Source organism: Haliotis rufescens, unplaced genomic scaffold (assembly GCF_023055435.1).
Source record: "Haliotis rufescens isolate VD_foot unplaced genomic scaffold, xgHalRufe1.0.p SCAF_5, whole genome shotgun sequence".
Lineage (NCBI taxonomy): Eukaryota > Metazoa > Mollusca > Gastropoda > Lepetellida > Haliotidae > Haliotis > Haliotis rufescens.
Genome location: NW_025964223.1, coordinates 61,339,034 through 61,357,309, shown reverse-complemented (window position 1 = coordinate 61,357,309; position 18,276 = coordinate 61,339,034). Strand labels below are relative to the sequence as shown.

Below are 18,276 nucleotides of genomic sequence, written 5' to 3'. Positions count from 1 at the left end.
CTTAACAACCAACAATTTCCATCGATCCTCTGGTCACCATTTTCCCAATGTGACGCCCTCTAACAAAACGATACTAACTGACAGTGTCTAGCAACCAAAATAGACCAACCAGTCATATAAAGACTCCGGCATCCGTGTCCAAAAAGGCGTTTCTTCTGCTGAAATGTTCTTCTAATTGCTTCCCTTCTGTCCAATGTACATATCATGGTGGGAACCTTTCACTAATTGCTGCGTCAACAAGACTTAGTGTCTCGAGGTGATAGTTGCAAGTGCACAGGTTAGTAATTCTATCAAGAAATATGGCTCTTCGTGTGAGGATATACACGACAAAACGCTGTTTGACCTCTTCGCCTCAGGACATTTATCTCAAATCTATGACCACGTCCGAAATGAATGGACATACATAGATCACAACCCAGCGCTCACTGAGACCGCTATACATGAACACACCACACGTACTCGGTGTGTTTTCTTAAGTAACCCTATCAATCATCTGAAGCATCCCCACTCTCAGCTCAGTCATCATCCGTGGCGTTCTAGAATGTATAAGTCTGCTATATATTCTGACCTTTATGATTGTGGAATCCTAAAATGTTTATTTGGACATACTAAGTAATCAACGCTTTGCAAAGCAATTTCTTTCCATACCATGGTGTTTATTCATCATGACAACAACTGGCTGCAAAACATGATCTATAATAGAAACTGGTATATAGGTTGCTTCTCCGGCCAGGCAAAGTCGTACTGTGAGTTGGGGTGTGACGGCTTATGCGTTAAAGTGTTTGTTAGAGAAGGTGTGTACGTGTGTGTGTGTGTGTGTGTGTGTGTGTGTGTGTGTGTGTGTGTGTGTGTGTATGCGTGCGTGCGTGCGTGCGTGCGTGCGCGCGCCTGCGCATGTGCGTATGTGCGTGTGTTTATTGCTTTCAAGAAGCAGTCATTAGTGACCAACCTTTAAATAGTTGGAGGATGACGGGTGTTGTGGTGAGGCGTGATTTTTACTTATTACAGACTATCAATTGGCCTTGTTAGTAGGAAATTGCGAAGCGAGTGGTCAAATACACAGTTTTGGCAATTTACAATGGCATTTGTTCGTTCAGGATATTTTACCAGACTAGTACGTGAAAATATTGCAGGGAACAAACATAAGTGCAAACAGTCATAATGTCAATTTAAAGTGCGCATCGTGGCATCGTGGCATTGGTCGTTATATATTGTCATCCGAAACTTTCAAGTTCCAAATTATCGTTGCTATAGTAGTGCCCAGAATATCCTTAACCTTAAACAACTGCGCCTGTTTCATCTCAGTATATCCTACAGCTACCAACAACATGTCATACAGTTGGATGCAATTAGTACAAAACACGTCCCATTTTAATTCTGGAAACCCAATATTCCAGAAACTCTACGGTCTTTGCCCAGTCTCGGTCAAAGGTATTTACAAAATTAAACATGCTGTTTTCATGGGAACATACTAAGGAAGAAAAAATGAAAAAGAATTTTTTCAAAAACTCAATATTTACACTATGTCGCTATGTCACTCAATGTCTCCTCAAAGTAATTTAGTACGGTACTTAGAGACATGTGAGATCATACTCTAGTTAGGGAGATGGTTAATCTATATAACGTGTTATTATTCTACCTAACATTGTATTTAATGAAATTAATGAAAAACAAATTCAACGGTTAAAAGGTTTCATTGAAAAAACTACTCCTGGTCTTGCCCAATAAAACACCTGCAACCCGACGCAGACGCAAACACAATCATAATCTGTATCATTCAACGAGTTGGAGTAGCTTACTCTGCCCACAGTATGACAGTATTGGGCAGCTCAGTAATTAGTTGGTAAGACCAGGCAGGTACACTGGTCACAATTGACTGGTCTATCCGATGATTAGGTCGTCTGAGAATTTGCAGTGAACCATAGCAAGTACAGCGGAATATCTGTAAAACTAGTTGCTTCTTTTATGGGACCGATTAGTTTTATGACCACGGACCTCGGCACAAGCGTGGTGTTGGAAGACAAGTTATACATGTACATCCCATATGGTGACTGTTTTTCGCTATTCATATTCTAAATTCATTCATAATACCACAACATTTTAGTACTCCTTGAAACTTTACAATGACTTCAAAATGTAAAATAGATTGAACGAATAAAAATTATATATTGTTGAATATTCAATCATTGTTATCAGCCGCTATGTTTGTATCGTTGGATTGTACAAAGAAATATTTTGTCTGTCCTTTTGCAGATTTAGCCCCAGAATGTGCTCATTCGAATTAGGAACTAAAATAATTGCTTATCATGAATATATATGATACGGTTAAAAGTTACTTGTGCACTGTAGATGTATTCACTTTAAAGTCGTATACGACCTTCGACCTTCGCGAGCGAGTTGAATGATCCAGGTTAATTGGAGCGAAGTGTAGAACAGGTTATACATGTTGTATTTGGTAATGTGTAGGTTTGTTAAATATGAGTTTTTACTTAAAATAAATTCCTTTTATTCAAAATGTAAAAAATAAATTATGCTTGAAGATAGAGCTGACTTGATGGGAGATATGACGTTAGCCACCCGAGATTGCCTGGTGGACACGGTTTAACCTAATTGTGCCCTCACCCTGTTGTTGTTGCTATAGGGGATTAAGAGCTACAGCTCATTGCATTTTTTGTTTATAGTCTGTCTGACTAAAGTGGACATGTGCAGGTGAACTCGGTTCAATTAGTGTCTGAAATGCCCAAAAATGTGAACTCCGGACAATAATAACCTAAGAGTAAATCCACGTGCATTTGCCTTTCTCCTCGTTCACCTTCGTAAATCCTTGATCATGCCAGAGTTCTGAAATTCAGTGACAATGTTGCTGAACGGTAGATATAATCTGATGGACGTTTTGTGCAGAACCTGTTTGACACCATGGGTTCCAGGCCCACTAACACTGGGAAGAGTGACACTCTTAGCTGAAAATGTGTGGTCGTAACCGCCCCAACATCTACAAGTTTGTAAGCTTGTAGACATCATTAAGAAAAATGATGCTGAGACCTTTCTCTAAATTCAGGCAGAGTGCCAACAAAGAGAAGAAAATATCACAACCCCGACACAAGTGTGCTCAGTCAAACACTGAACTTACGACCGACAGAAAAAAACTCCAGTTGAGTATGCCGATGCTGTATCTGAACCCTGTTGGCCTGTAAAACCTGTTTGAAGATGTATGTAGACCGTAATCATTAAACATGCTAATTAAATCCATAATCATATAATTATTTTTAATAGAAACCGTATCTTAATTTGTTCTTGCACTGTATCATATCGTGTATTTCATCTGAATATGTGTAATGTGTATGTATAAATGACTACACTTATACTGCATATTCTGCAACAGACTATATAATTAATCACCTTATTATTGTCTCTCCATTTACCATGGCTGACTGCACTAATACCCTTTTAACAGTGGACACCGATTACAGTATACATGGAGGCTTTTTGTTATAAAAGCAATATGCAGGAAATTATATGTAACAATTCACTGTGTACTACATGTTTGAATGTGATCAGTTTTGCGTTCTGAGATACAGTGATGTAAGTATCTTCTACAATTAACAATACATGTATTTAATAAAATACAAAACTCTGCTGGAATGTTTCGTGGAAATTATTCGATCAAGTAATAATGACTGCGTGACTAGACCAATCAACTATTTATACCCGATAAAAGAAACTGCCTTATTTTAGGAAAAGTGCTTTAACATGACATTTGAAATTTCCAATTAGCAGATATGTTAGAAACAGTGACTACATGTACGTAATCCGTATCAATTCAAGGTGTAAAAAACGAAAATCATATCTGTGGGAGACACACCAAATTACCAAGTTTTATCAATTACTATATTTATTACAATGCAAATACTTTAGTGATACATTTTTCAGAGGAGAGGGCATACACACAAGCTTAAGTATATTGCTTCCGTGTGTGAATGCAGGTTATACTTGGCATCTCAGTTCTCAGCTTCATACCGGTTGTATATCTGAATTTGTATATGGAACCATGCGTACAGCATGACAATTCCTTGCTAGTCGTCAGTCTACAACACACCAAATACGGTCAAACAATTTTGGGTACCGCTTTTGCAAGTCGTTTAGTACAATAATGTTTTAATAAAATCTATTTCAATTTGTTTTCACCATTTTCCTTATTCCATTCCATGCATGTTTATGTTGCTACATCTTATTGTTCATGTTCCCAAGTATTATAAATCACTTTCATGTTTCTCCTTCCTAATCTAACGTTATAACACATTTCTAGGTCATTACCATCATGTAATCCACAAGAGATGATACTAAGACATATTTTATTCGGTTTTATGGTCTATGCGGTCTTAAAAATGATTTTATTAGTCTTTAAATCTTATGTCTAGTGCATATTTTCATAAACTGGGCCGTTAGCTGATATAAGGAATGTAACATCCAGTTGAGGACAATTAATATTTTGAATAAGCCGTTAATACGCCAGTTGTGACAGGGATGATGGTATGGTAGCTCAAGCAGACAGATTGACAGCCGTTGTTACGAGCGTCACTAGGTTATAAGTACGGCATTGGCCTTGTTGATTGTTACTATACTTTGAGGATTTCTGTGGCGAGTGGCGGACGTAATTCAAACTCCTTTCACACTGACACCGCATCAAAGATATTTGTGTACCGATTACATAAGTCTTACTGACAGGGTGGGGTGGTAGTTCACCCGACGACACTGTGTATATTGGGCGGCGCCTTTGATATCGCCTCACAACATACTCTTAATGAATTACCCATTAAACGATGATACACATCAGGATCGCGGAGAAAATACAAATGGAAGAATGTCCGTGTCTGTATCTGTTTCGTTTGTTTTCATTAAAGTTTCTCGTGGAATGTTCATTGCTTTATTTACAGCGTCTTTAATCACTCCACATGGATATCCTTGTAGTTGGAGATATTACTTTAATTCTTCTAATCTTCGGTTTCTTGTGTCCACATCCGAAACAATAGTACACACTCTTCTTGCCATCGAATATGGAATATTAATTTTAGCGTGCCGCGGATGACATGAAATGAATTGTAGGTACTGATGCGTGTCCGTCACTTGTAGTAAATATCTGTTTTCAATTGGTCTCCTTGCTTAATAACTTTCACATTCAAAAATGAAATCTCATTGTGGTCACATTCCATAGTGAATGAAATCAGAGGATGGATCGAATCCAGAATCTCCCGGAAATTGTGTAACTCTTTCACTGTTGAGAACCAAATAATAAAACAGCAAAGAAAATTCCACGAGTAACATTAATGAAAACAAAAGAAGCACATACAGACACGGACATTCTTCCATTTGTGTGTACCTACAATCCTAGAGACTGTAAAAGTATGCCCCTTATAAAAGCCAATCTTCCAATTTCACAGGAAAGTACAACAATGAAAACATGTTTATCTAAGTGTAAACTTATACGCAGCACTAGACAGCCTAAAAATCTTAAACAAATTCTTTGTCCATCCAAATACTCACAAAATAAAAAGACCGTCAGTGTAACAAAGTGTAACACACCTCGATGTGGAACTTGCCCAATAATAATTGAAGACTGCAAATTTCAATTTTGCCAAGATAAACTATTTACTGTCAGAAACATCATGAACTGTCGCAGTAAAGATGTTATATATGTTTTAACATGTGCGGGATGTGGTGAGCATTATATTGGAGAAACTGGTATGCAACTGAAAGACCGAATCACTGTACACAGACAACAGATTCGCGATCCAAATGCGCGTTGTATAAATGTAAGCAAACACATTGATGAATGCGGGAGTGGTCATTTTACTGTCTTTCCGTTTTATAAATTGTTTAACAATGACAAACATTTATGAATCGAAAAGGAACAGATGTTCATAAGGCTTTTGAAACCTAAACTTAATTCAAAAGTATAATTTTCAAAATTCCCCATGTAGCTCAATGTGTATTTGTGCACTCACACCATAATGTATTCATGCCTCCCGCTATTATCACTAGCTATGACGTCATATGCTTTATGACGTCAAATGCAAAACGTTGACTGTCGCCTAGGACTACGTTTTATTTCTCCCTCTATTGTCACTATAACATCATAGGCATTATGACGCCACAAATACAGATAATTTCCATTGGTCAGTTCGACACCGCATAGAAATAAATAATTATTTCGAGATTTCGTTAGAATGTGAGATATTCAGCAAGACGTTATGCAATGAAAGACGAATCGGTTTTTTCCCCATTAAAATACGCGCACGCGTACCTGTATATTGCATACCTAATGTCACATAATTGCCCAATGTGATGTAACAACGAGACATAAAATGGGAAATGAAAAGGAAACTAACTAAACTTTAATGTTGTGGAAAATCACGCCAATGAATTGGAGTACACGCGCATGAATTTGTGTGATAAACTATCAAAACGTTTTCAGAGGTAAGGCCGGGTTCATTAAAGATCGCTACAAAAGGTTAAAAAGGTGAAATTTGTAAAACTTCTACAAAGGAAACATCCAATCAAAGGCCCTTTTTAAATAGTAATGTAATGGTATGATATAAAGTATATTTCACATGATACAATATACTTTGCACACAATTAGTTAATGCTTTAAAGGGGCTGACGAAAACATGGGCGAAATATTTTAATAACGCCACAAATTAGCTGAATTAAGTTAAAACGAGTTGAATCATTTGTCATGCTTGTAGACACACCTTTATGTATTTGCGAAACTAAAACTGTTGAGCAAAGGAAAATATTCTCGCCCAAAGGCGAAATATTTCAATATCTCTATAAAATAGTTGAATTAAGTTAAAATGAGTTCAATTTTGTGTCATGAAATTTGAAACAACACCCGCATGTATTTGCGACAGTAAAACATGAGTTTTGAGCAAAGAAAAATATTCTCGCCCATGGGCCAAACTTTATTCTCGCCCATGGGCGAAATATTTCAATATCGCTATAAAATCGTTGAATTAAGTTAAAGTGAGTTAAATTTTGTGGCAATATACTTGAAAGAAATACATTCATGTATTTGCGAAACAAAAGCATGAGTTTTAAGTTAAGGAACATATTCTCCCCCATGGGCCTGCCCATGGGCAACATAGTGTAAATATTGAGTTTTTGAGAAATAAATCTATCTTTTCTTCCTTAGCATGAAAACAGCATGTTTGTTTTTGTAAATACCTTTGACCGAGACTGGGCAAAGACCGTAGAGTTTCTTGACTAATGGGTATTCAGAATTAAAATGGGACGTGTTACAAACTTTTGCTCCTTGCAAAGTGCCCTTAAGGTTTCGTGGTGGACTATTGCGGTTTAAAGACAACCTGAGAACATAAGTAAGTTGAAAATTATCGTAAAACCTTAATTTGTGAAAGCATAAGATCATTCAATTATTTCAAACGTTTCTGAGTTTGACGTGGGCTCCTTTCAACTCCCACTTGCAGGGTTGACCAACTGAGAAAAATAATCAGGGTGAATCTAGGATTCGAACCCACGACCACTGGTTTCGGGCACGCCTAAAGGACGCATCTCTTCACATCTTGGCCACAAAATGTCAACGCCAGGGAATAATCAGCCTCGAGTTTCTCCCGAACAGATTCCATTAGAAGGAAAAGGCAAAAGAGTGGTGAAACATATTTATGTATTTCACATGTTAATTCAATTATCCTAAGTTTTTTTTCAAACATTTCTGAAAAGCAAAGCAAAGTCGGGGCGAGGATCGTTTTATACCTTTATGGAGGTATTCATTCGAAATATCTCCTTCACATGGTTTTAGGTCATGACTAGTCAACTTTGTTCAACATTGTTTCTCAAAGTTTGTAATGGTTATTTTTTTTTCTTGGAAACAAGATGTTGTGCCCCGAGAAGATATTTTTCTGCTGACCATAACAAAATATGTGACATATCTCGAATAGTCGGTATTGATTACAGGCGTAAGGTTCTTACACGAACACGATGCTTCCATCCACAAATGACGTTAGCGTACGTTGTCTTCTTCCATTGTATGCTACGTCGTTGCTTTGATATATCCCGTCCCCGTGTGTCGTTATAGACGTCTGCGGTGATAGAAGTGACAGTTAATTTCAAGACTCTATGTGACACAACTGATCGAGGATGACAGGTTTATTTGAGAAGAAGCGTTGCCGTTGATAGAGCACCTTCACCCAGTCGCTACACGATATGAGCAATTTCATTTGAGATACTGCACGACGTTTATTGATACAGGCAATGTAATTGAAATGTCCTTCAAAGTTACGTGTTGAATGACAGTACATCCCACATACTTATTTTGATGTAATGAATAAAGTGGTATATATTGATCATTGTTCTTAGTTCAAAAGGAACGGTGTTGTATTTTCCCTCAATGATGTACGTGTCGTGATAAATGAATGTTCTTTTCTTCAGGAATCAGTATGGTATATGCAATGCACTTGTGGTGACGTTTCGTTCTATTACAGATAGCCATAACCAACATTATAATCAAAACTGTCGTAGATTTAATCACTTAACTTACGAGCAACGTGAAATACGGATTAACCTCCCAAAGTTGAATAATTAAATACGTTCTTATCCTTATTCCTGAGAAATAATTGATAATAACTTAACCTTTATTCATCTAATATCTTATATCTTATCGTAACGCCAATCGCATATTCTACCGCAGCACGTCCACTCTTTCTAGCATGTACTTATTTCTCTAGGTCAGAATATAACACAATATTTTCTATTACATGTACTTGACTCTGAAGCCAAATTCTGTAGAAGATTATTAACATTTTTATCAGAATCACGACACAGTGAAGCCGATCTATAACTATCAGACGCGGTGGGGTAAGTGATTGGTATACGTGCTTGCTCGTTGCGCCGAAGACCCTGGTTCGATTTTCTGGTGGATGTACTTTTCCTCTGCAGCGCTTTTACCGGAACAATGTTCAATTCTCCCTAAACTCCTACTCAATCTACAACGGTTATCAACTAACCGAGGCGTGATAATTACTTTAGAAAAAATAGATCAGAGATAATATTCCCATGAAGATAATAATCATCGTCACAAACCTGTAGAACCTGTTCCTGTCTGCATATTCAGCATAAACAACAGTCAGATGTAACCCAGCACAAGGGTCTATGATCTTCTTCATCTAAATGGATCTTAACGCACAGACTGACCGATGCCTCAGACAGATGCCAGAGCATGCATTTACATAATACAGATCGTTTATACAAAAGTGTCCTTTCTGGAAACAATCAGTCTTGGAGTAGATGGCTGATAGTCCACGAATACCGACTGAGAGTTTTCTCAACACTGTATCAGGATTGCTGGGATATTGTATTCACCATCATACACTGGACTTCAAAGTAACATCCGACTCCCAATTTCCATTTAATCCGGAAACGGTTCACTCGCCATCCGGACAGAAACCTGAGGGTTTATTGTGTGGTCGCGATCGATGGGATATTTGTTTCGAAGTGTAGTGTCACTTGTACATCATTTATAATACTGTTGTCAGATCTACAAGGGATACTACACTTCGAAAGACATAACAGTGGTCACGATGTGAGTCTAGAGTGATAGCGGACACTCTTGCCTCTGGACGATGAGACAACATGGCAAATAATGAGGCTAAGATATCACATCATTTATAATACTGTTGGCAGATCTACAAGGGGTACTACACTTCGAAAGACATAACAGTGGTCACGATGTGAGTCTAGAGTGACAGCGGACACTCTTGCCTCTGGACGATGAGACAAAATGACAAATAATGAGGCTAAGATATCACTTCAGTACAAGCTTCGAGCTCTGGTACGTTCAGTTCATATGACAGGACGTGTCTTTCAGGAGAGAACTATGAACCAAAATAGGTCAGAGAACTCGAAGCTTTAGTGTCAGTTTATCTGCTGACAAAATCCTTGAAAATACAAACGAATGTCGAGACAAACTCCCAAGGAAACCCTGTATCCCAAATTGTACATTTTAGGTATCAAGTGATAAAATAGGAATGGTGTTAACACACCTTTTCTTAGAATCACCATCGCCTCAAACGATAAGGTATATAAGTTAGACTATCTGAAGAGTGTGCAAGTTAGGTAATTTGTGTTATCCTTGTCTGTCAGTTGTGCGAACCGAATATTATAATTTAAATCAAACTTTGCACAAGCATGACAAGAACGTTATTAATTTATTTCAATTGTGATCATAAAATAGGTCAGCTCCGCTTTTCATAAAAAGTTTCCCTTTCCCAAAAAAACATGGAAAGCAATAATAAGCCATTTATATAAATTTGTCCTCTTTTATTGTCATTTTACACGCAGATGAATTCCCCTTTGAAACCAATTAGCTGGGCTGGGGGATAGAGGGGATTAGCGTTACCCGATTTGATAAACCCAGTTCGTAGAACCTGACGATTTACGTAATCTAGTTTAACCATGTACTACATTACGTCGTACGTCGATCGAAACCAGCCAATGAAAAATGGCCATTAGCATTCCGTTATTTCTTCTTGAAATTGTAGTTTGGCCTTATTTAATAAGGAGAGTCGATCGGGATTATTGAAAGATCATGTTTCTTTTTCGCTGTGAAAATAGATTACACATGTCTGTGTTGTTTTTTTCCGTGCTTGTTTTGTGCGATTTGTATAATTATAATCTCATCCCTCTAATCCTATTGTCAGAAAATGTGGGCGTGTGGTGCGCTGCTTAGGTTGAGGTGCATTATGTGATTAGTAAAACTGTATAAAAATAGAATCCAATTTATATATTTCACAGAAAACAACAATTTCATCAACTCTCAGGTTATATTAGCACAAGGCTTTTTTTCATGGATTAGTGGTGAGGTGAGGTGAAATGGGGTTTAACGTCGCGTCCAAGATTATTGCACTGATATAGCGACGTGCATGCACGTGTGTGTGTGTGTGTGGCTGATTGTACTAGTCCGGACTGATGCCAATTTATAGTGCTAGCCCATTGAGATACCATGCCGCAGGTTAACATGAATACCCCACTCAGACACAGTATACTGACTCCGAGCCGACCAATTCTAGTTTTAGCCCCTTAATGCCGAGCACCAGGCAGGGTAACAACAAGTACCATCTTTTAACGTCTTTTGGTATGACGCGGCCGGGGATCGAACCCCGGACCTTCCGCTCTCCGGGCGGACGCTCTACCACTAGACCATGGAGGAGTAGATGCATGTAGTTCAGGAAAAAGTAATTTATACATTTACTGTTGATGTGAACAAATCAAGAGGTGTTACCCTAATTTAATGGGTTTGCGTGAAACATGGATGGATGAGTGCGTGCGTGCATGCGTGAATGAGTGAGTGAGTGGAAATGGGGTTTACGTCGTATCGTGTATCAGCGTATTGAGCGGAACCAAGCAGCATGGGCACAGAACTGATAAACCGTAATCTAGACAACTCTGGGATTCGAACCCGCGACCAGCAAATTCTAGCAAGTGATACAACTCTTGCCCGTCATAATAATATAAACGTGGTGATAATTAACAATTCCTGAAAACATATCCAAGATATTTTCCTTTTAGGAGTTCACAGGTCTTGTTTCTGAAAAAGAGAAATATATTATGTGAAGGTCGTTTTGCATTGACCATGTACTTACCGGAAAGAGCAAGTATTTTGATGATAATAATCGGCACCCAGCAGGCAAAGTCTGTAATAACAATAAAAAAGAACCTCTTGACCAAACACCTGTCTCTGCTTTCTCTCGTAGTCCGGAGAGGAACAGCTGTCCTCTGTATGGATAGAAACATAGCAGCGTAGGCATAGCTGATGAAGGCAAAGGACACTGAGTTCACCCCGAGAATAAGAATGGCCGAATATTCCCAGCCTTTCACGTGGGGATCGTGTAAATGTAACGGAATGCACACAGCATTATCACTATAAAACGACTTTCCAAAGTAGTCTAATCCAAGAACAGGTATAACTCCCATAAGAATGGCCAAGGTCCACAAACTCCCCATGGCAAGGTATGCCACCTTCAAACCACGCTTCCTAAAGGACAACGGGTACATGATACTCATGTACCGGTCCATTGTGATCAGAGTCAGGGTCATCACAGACATCTCACTGCTGACCGTAGACAGTATTCCAGAGACGTTGCACTCCCAGCTGTTCCTCCAGTCTTCATCATGGAACATGTATACTCCCCTGTACATCTTATCCCGGGAACCTATGATCAGCAGGTAAATGCCCATCAGCATGTCGGCCAGAGACAGGTTCTTTATGAAGAATGAGTGAATCTGGTTGTCCTCCTTGAGAAGGAATCGCCCCAGGAGCACCACGATGTTTCCAGCACAAGCAAGGACTGCCACCACCCAGACACTTATCCTCAGCACGACGTTCTCAAGAAGGTTGTCCTTGCTGGATATGCCGTCCCCGTCAGGAGTACACACCACGTCTTGCACATAGGCACACATGTAAAACTTTTCAAAGTAGCTGCAACCAAAGAATCAATCCATGTTTTAATGTTAACTTTAACTTGAACATGATACAAAAAGTGTATTGTGTTGTGTGTGTGTGTGTGTGTGTGTGTGTGTGTGTGTGTGTGTGTGTGTGTGTGTGTGTGTGTGTGTGTGTGTGTGTGTGTGTGTGTGTGTGTGTGTTCCATGCAATTATATACAGTATTGCTGTTTATAAACATACAATCAACTTGATACTTAGTTTACGTTGTGAATCTCATTGTCACTGATATCGAGAAAATGTCTCACTGAGCAGTACCTCTCGTCGATTGGCTAAGTCATCCTTGTTGGTTCATTGTTGTGATTATTTGCAAAGCGGGACTTATGTTATCGATGTGATGTCGATGAAGTAAATTGTCTCGAAGACTGAAGATGGTAACATCCATTATTGATAACGTCACTCATGTTGTAATGGGACATGGTTACAAATACGGTTGGATATAACTTCTGCAAACTGTGATCGGCCATATCGAACATTGATAATATATAGAATAACCTAGATGGAGGTAAAGATTATCTGTCCTTCGTAGATTAATGCTAAATGTTACAGAATTATGAACATACAATGCCATTAAGAAAGTGGTCAAATGTAACAAATGTTATATTAGGTATAACACTTTCTTAGTAAAGTCCGGGATTCGAACCCACACTGCCAGATTGAGGCACCTAATCGCCAGCACACAAAGAAAGTGTCATCCCAAATTTAACATTAGTTACATTTGGCCACTTTCTAAAAGGCTTTGTGTGCACATAGCTTTCGGCCAAGGGAGCCGTACCAATTTACACTCGTCAGAGGGGTACACAAAGTACGTGATTTACCAGTTGCTGGACTTTCATTTTGTGGAATCTTCGGTGGCTAAGTGGGTTAGATCGCTTTGTGTGCTGGCGATTAGGTGCCTCACTCTGACAGTGACGGGACTCAACCCCCAAAACCATGTCCACAATCATAAGAACTATCAGAGTCCGTTGTACGAATCCGACTTTACCACAAGCATATGTGTTCATGAATCAATACCGCATTGTGATGATACCAGGTATTCGCCTCGTAAAGAAATTGTTTGAGCTCCATGTTCTAATCTGTGTAAACTTATTGATGTGATTAATGGAATACAAATATACTATTCAACTTTTGATAGGGATTATAACCAACTTATGATTCACCAACTGATAGATTCACTTCAATATAAATGCATACTTAAATAGTACGAAATATCCCTTACAAAGGTTGAACAGTATATACGTTCATTTTCTGAAGAGAATTCAGAAGTAGGTCTGATTTGAGCAACTAGGGCAATACGTGTATGAATCAAGAAGATTTCTATTTTTGACCTGACAGGAAAGTAATATGTTACGGACACATTGTTTACTTTTATGAACTTGTTTTGAAACGTCTGATAATCACGTTCAGAATGTTTGTTTGTTTGTTTATTTGCCGAACTCAGCAATATTCCAGCTACATGACAGCGGTCTGTAAATAATCGAGTCTTGGCCAGACAATCCATTGATTGATATCATGAGCATAGATCTAGGCAATTGGGATAAGATGACATGCATCAATAAAGTCAGCGAGCCTGATTACCCCATAAGCCGACTCTTACGACAAGCATAGTTGCCTTTTGGGACAAGCATGGGTTGCTGAAGACCTATTCTACCCCGGATCTTCATGGGTCATGTTCATGAGTAATGAGTAGTGCAGTTTTATATATACACATTTCAAATGAATACTTGTTTTGAATATTATATAATAGGCTCCAGTATGAGTGCTTGATGAGTGAGTATGGTTTTATGCCGCTTTTAGCAATATTCCAGCAATATCACGGCGGGGGACACCAGAAATGGGCTTCACACAGTGTACCCATGTCGGGAATCGAACCTCGGTCTTCGAAGTGACGAGCGAACGCTTTAACCACTAGGCTACCCGACCGCCCCGTATGAGTTAATGGTGTTCGTTGGAGGTCAATATTTGAAAGTGATCCATTCACTGAGTGAGTTTCGGTTTTGCTCTAGCTTGACAACAATATTATTATCTGAATCGTATCGTCGCTATTACAATATGATAAAGAAGTTGTTATCCAAGTTCTTTTGGGCCTACTTTGTCATCCGTCAACTTCGAAGAAATGTCTGTCAAAGGACTCCGCTTTTAGTATATATTTCCAATGATTGTGATTTTTTTGTCGCTTTTATTTAACGCCATCCTATAAATAATCGAGCTTGGACACGCCATATAACTGGCCTAAACATTCCAGTAACGGCTTTCTAGTAAGAAAGCCCACCCGGTCCAGTGGCCAGAGTATTGGCTACCTGACAGCATGATCAACGTTATCGTCGTTTAGTAAGATACACACGATTGTACTAATACAGATTAATTTGGATTCTGTGCGGTTTTTAATAACCAATATTCGAATTCTCATATCTCACCTGCTAGGTCCTATCGTGTTTTCAGATACGTTTTACGTTTAACAGATTGATTTATTGAGGTTTGAGCGTGCCTGTGCACACTAAAGCTCCATGTCATCGACAAAGGTTTCTATGCGAGGACTGATAAAAAGAAACATGATGTTTATGAGTAGATGTCATGTTGCAGAAAGTAAAAACGTTTAACTTATCAATAATGTCACTCTCTGAAAAATTGGCGTTGCAGATAACTGCGTGTTTATTGCTAGGTTTAACGTCAATCTCTACACAAACAGGATTATTGAACCGCCAAGTCGATACTAAATAAGTTCAGGCTATGAAGATCACATCAAGAAAGTGATTACACGAAAAACATTATTTTGGTAATTCTAAAACCGTTGCATACACCCTTCAATTCCATCAATGTTAATTGATCAAATTTGAAACACGTCATTTAATAGTTTACAGAACACACAAATACACTGGAATTTATTGAATGCAATTTCCTTGGTTAATTTTTAACCCTCACTGTTTGGGATAGGGTTTTATAACATGGTGCCTTATTAATCACTACCTTTCCCAGAATAGCTTTATTGAGACGCATAGATCCTCAGATCAATGTCAAGCTTGTGATATATCACCGCATTCACGCAGTGCACTTGCGTCTGAAAATATCAAGAGCCCTTCATTAATGCCAACGTAACGCCGGCATATCCCACGACCTTCTAATTCATCTTAACGTTCGACGGCGATCTCTACCATCATCACTGATTACGGATGTGTAAACGATGTGTCTATCCTGAAGTGGAACAAATGTGGTAGAAAGGAAACTGTCAAATGTTTTCTAAAAAGGAACCGTCAAATTTATTTCAATGTTTATCGGGGCTATTACGTTCGTCAAGCACCGCGCACTGCTTGACCACGCTGCGTGCGTCCATGTAAACTTCTCTGACATGTGCTTAATGAAGTCAGCAACTCTGACGTCTTAGTGTTAGCATCCAAGTCCGTGTGATGATTGCATTGCAATGTTCCTTAGGGTAAATTTAAACGATTTGCAAAAATTAATCACATCGGCTCTGAAAGACTATTTGTATAAAAAAAGGTTATGATGATGTCAGTAATACATAAACTATTAACTAAGATGTTTTTATGTGTATTCTTTTTGGCAGCACGGAGTGATGAAGATACATTACAGTAATTTCCGACCCGTGAAGAATCCGGGGTTGAATAGGTCTTCAGCAACCCATGCTTGCCGTAGAAGGTGACTATGGCGAGTAACGGGATCGGGTGGTCAGGCTCGCTGACTTGGTTGATGCATGTCATCGATCCCAATTGGGTGTATCGATGCTCATGATATTAATCACTGGATTGTCTGGTCCAGACTCGATTATGTACAGACCACCGTCATATAGCTGGAATATTGCTGAGTGCGGCGTTAAACAACAAAATAACCAACCAAGCAACAGTAAGTTTCCTAGCCTGTATATGTCAGCTCAATACACTGATGGTATTATAACGTCGTAATGATGTAATGATTATCGGCATGGTCATTTGGTTTCTATGACGACGAATGACAACACAAGGTGGATTGAGGTTTAGATTATGTAGATAGACCCCATCAAACTTCGCATTAAATACAATATCTTTTCTTTTCTTTTATTAATTTCAAAGAACGATATTCGGTTTTTGTCCATAGCTGGATACCTATCATCAATCACATTAGGATAAATTGTAAATAGTGACATTCATGATCAGTCGATTACAAGTACGGCGTAAATGATTTGCAAAGCTATTCATGCTTACATGAAGTTAAGTCCGTGGATCTTCTTGAATGTATCCTTGGGTATCTGCCGGAACGGATTTAAGGTCATGTCCCTGAAATACATGTCAAATGCGTGTACGTATTAATTATTAATACTACAAAAAAGTGAGTTTCAAAGCATCACTGGGTATACCTAAGCATGTATGAAAATTAAGATACTGGACGCTATAAGCATCATCTTAAAGAGAACTGTTGTGAGACAATGAGTTTTGATGGCCATTTGTTTAATGTAATTGTATCGGCTAAGTCACACGTTTTAGTCGTCTCTCAAAAAATCAAGGTACTTAAATTAAATCTTAAATCTCTGACCTTCCCACAATAGAAGGTACTGGAAATTTTCTCTGACCTTCCCACAATAGAAGGTACTGGGAATTGTCTCTGACCTTCCCACAGTAGAAGGTATTGGGAATCTTCTCTGACCTTCCCACAACAGAAGGTACTGGGAATTTTCTCTGACCTTCCCACAGGTCCACAGGTAAACCGGATATGAACATTTCATAAACATGTGTAACGACAATCCCACTGGATAACGAAGAATTATAGAATTAAATTCGAGCTAGCTATATTTTCGTGCAGAGAGTGAGTATGGTGTTACGCCGCCAATGCTCTAGCAAACACCACGACGGGGAACACGCGTAATGGGCTTCACACATTGTACTCACGAGCTTGACGAGCAAACGCCTTAACCACTTGGTTACCCCACCCACCGCCAAACATTGTCTATGACTACCGGGTGTACCAGGTATTTAAAGTAACTTACACTGATTGCAGAGACAACAGAGGGTCGAATGCCCCGGCGGTAACTGTCGTTATGTCATTCCTCATCAGAAACCTGCAAAAGGAGCAGCACACGTATGATTAGTTGGTTGGTTTGTTGTTTAACGCCGCACTCAGCAATATTCCAGCTATATGACGGCGGTCTGTAAATAATCGAGTCTGGACCAGACAATCCAGTGATTAATATCATGAGCATCGATACACGCAATTGGGATCGATGACATGCATTAACCAAGTCAGCGAACCTGACCACCCGATCCCGTTAGTCGCCTCTTACGACAAGCATAGTCGCCATTTACGGCAAGCATGGGTTGCTGAAGACATATTCTACCCTGGATCTTCACGGGTCGCACACGTATGAAGATCACAAGTCCAAAAAGGAAACTTTTTTTCCAGACACAGAATGACGAAATCGTCACTGACCATGCGTTGAAATAGAGTTAGTGAAATACACATTTCACAACAGTAGAAATCACCATTAAACATACTTACGTAATTGATTAATATCAATATGGTTAATGCAAAACAGTATAACTATTTCATAATCCCGGTATGTGAGTTTTTGCTTGTTTGTTTGTTTGTTTTTTGTGGGTTTAAAAAAAACATATTCTACATGAATGTGAGTTGAAATAGAAAGAGAGAAACATACAGCATCGTTAGTTGCTCCAGGCCATCAAACGTCCCTTTCTTAAGAACTTGTATCTTGTTATGCGACAGGCTCCTTAAAAAACAAACTCATTTATGGCATGGTAGAACATGGACTTATACACCAA

The 18,276-nt window shown here is 38.8% G+C and overlaps 1 protein-coding gene across 1 annotated transcript in view; it reads right to left on the bottom strand.

Annotated features, from left to right (window-relative positions):
• The window catches only part of LOC124143832 (relaxin receptor 2-like), a 109,907-nt gene that overhangs the window by 20,084 nt on the left and 71,547 nt on the right, over window positions 1-18,276 (bottom strand). The window contains exons 12-15 of the mRNA XM_046512949.2: window positions 18,153-18,224; window positions 17,487-17,558; window positions 16,708-16,779; window positions 11,652-12,487 (exon numbers count right to left, since the gene is read on the bottom strand). Of these exons, the coding sequence (XP_046368905.1) occupies window positions 11,652-12,487; window positions 16,708-16,779; window positions 17,487-17,558; window positions 18,153-18,224 (1,052 nt within the window). The remainder of the gene's footprint in view (window positions 1-11,651; window positions 12,488-16,707; window positions 16,780-17,486; window positions 17,559-18,152; window positions 18,225-18,276) is intronic.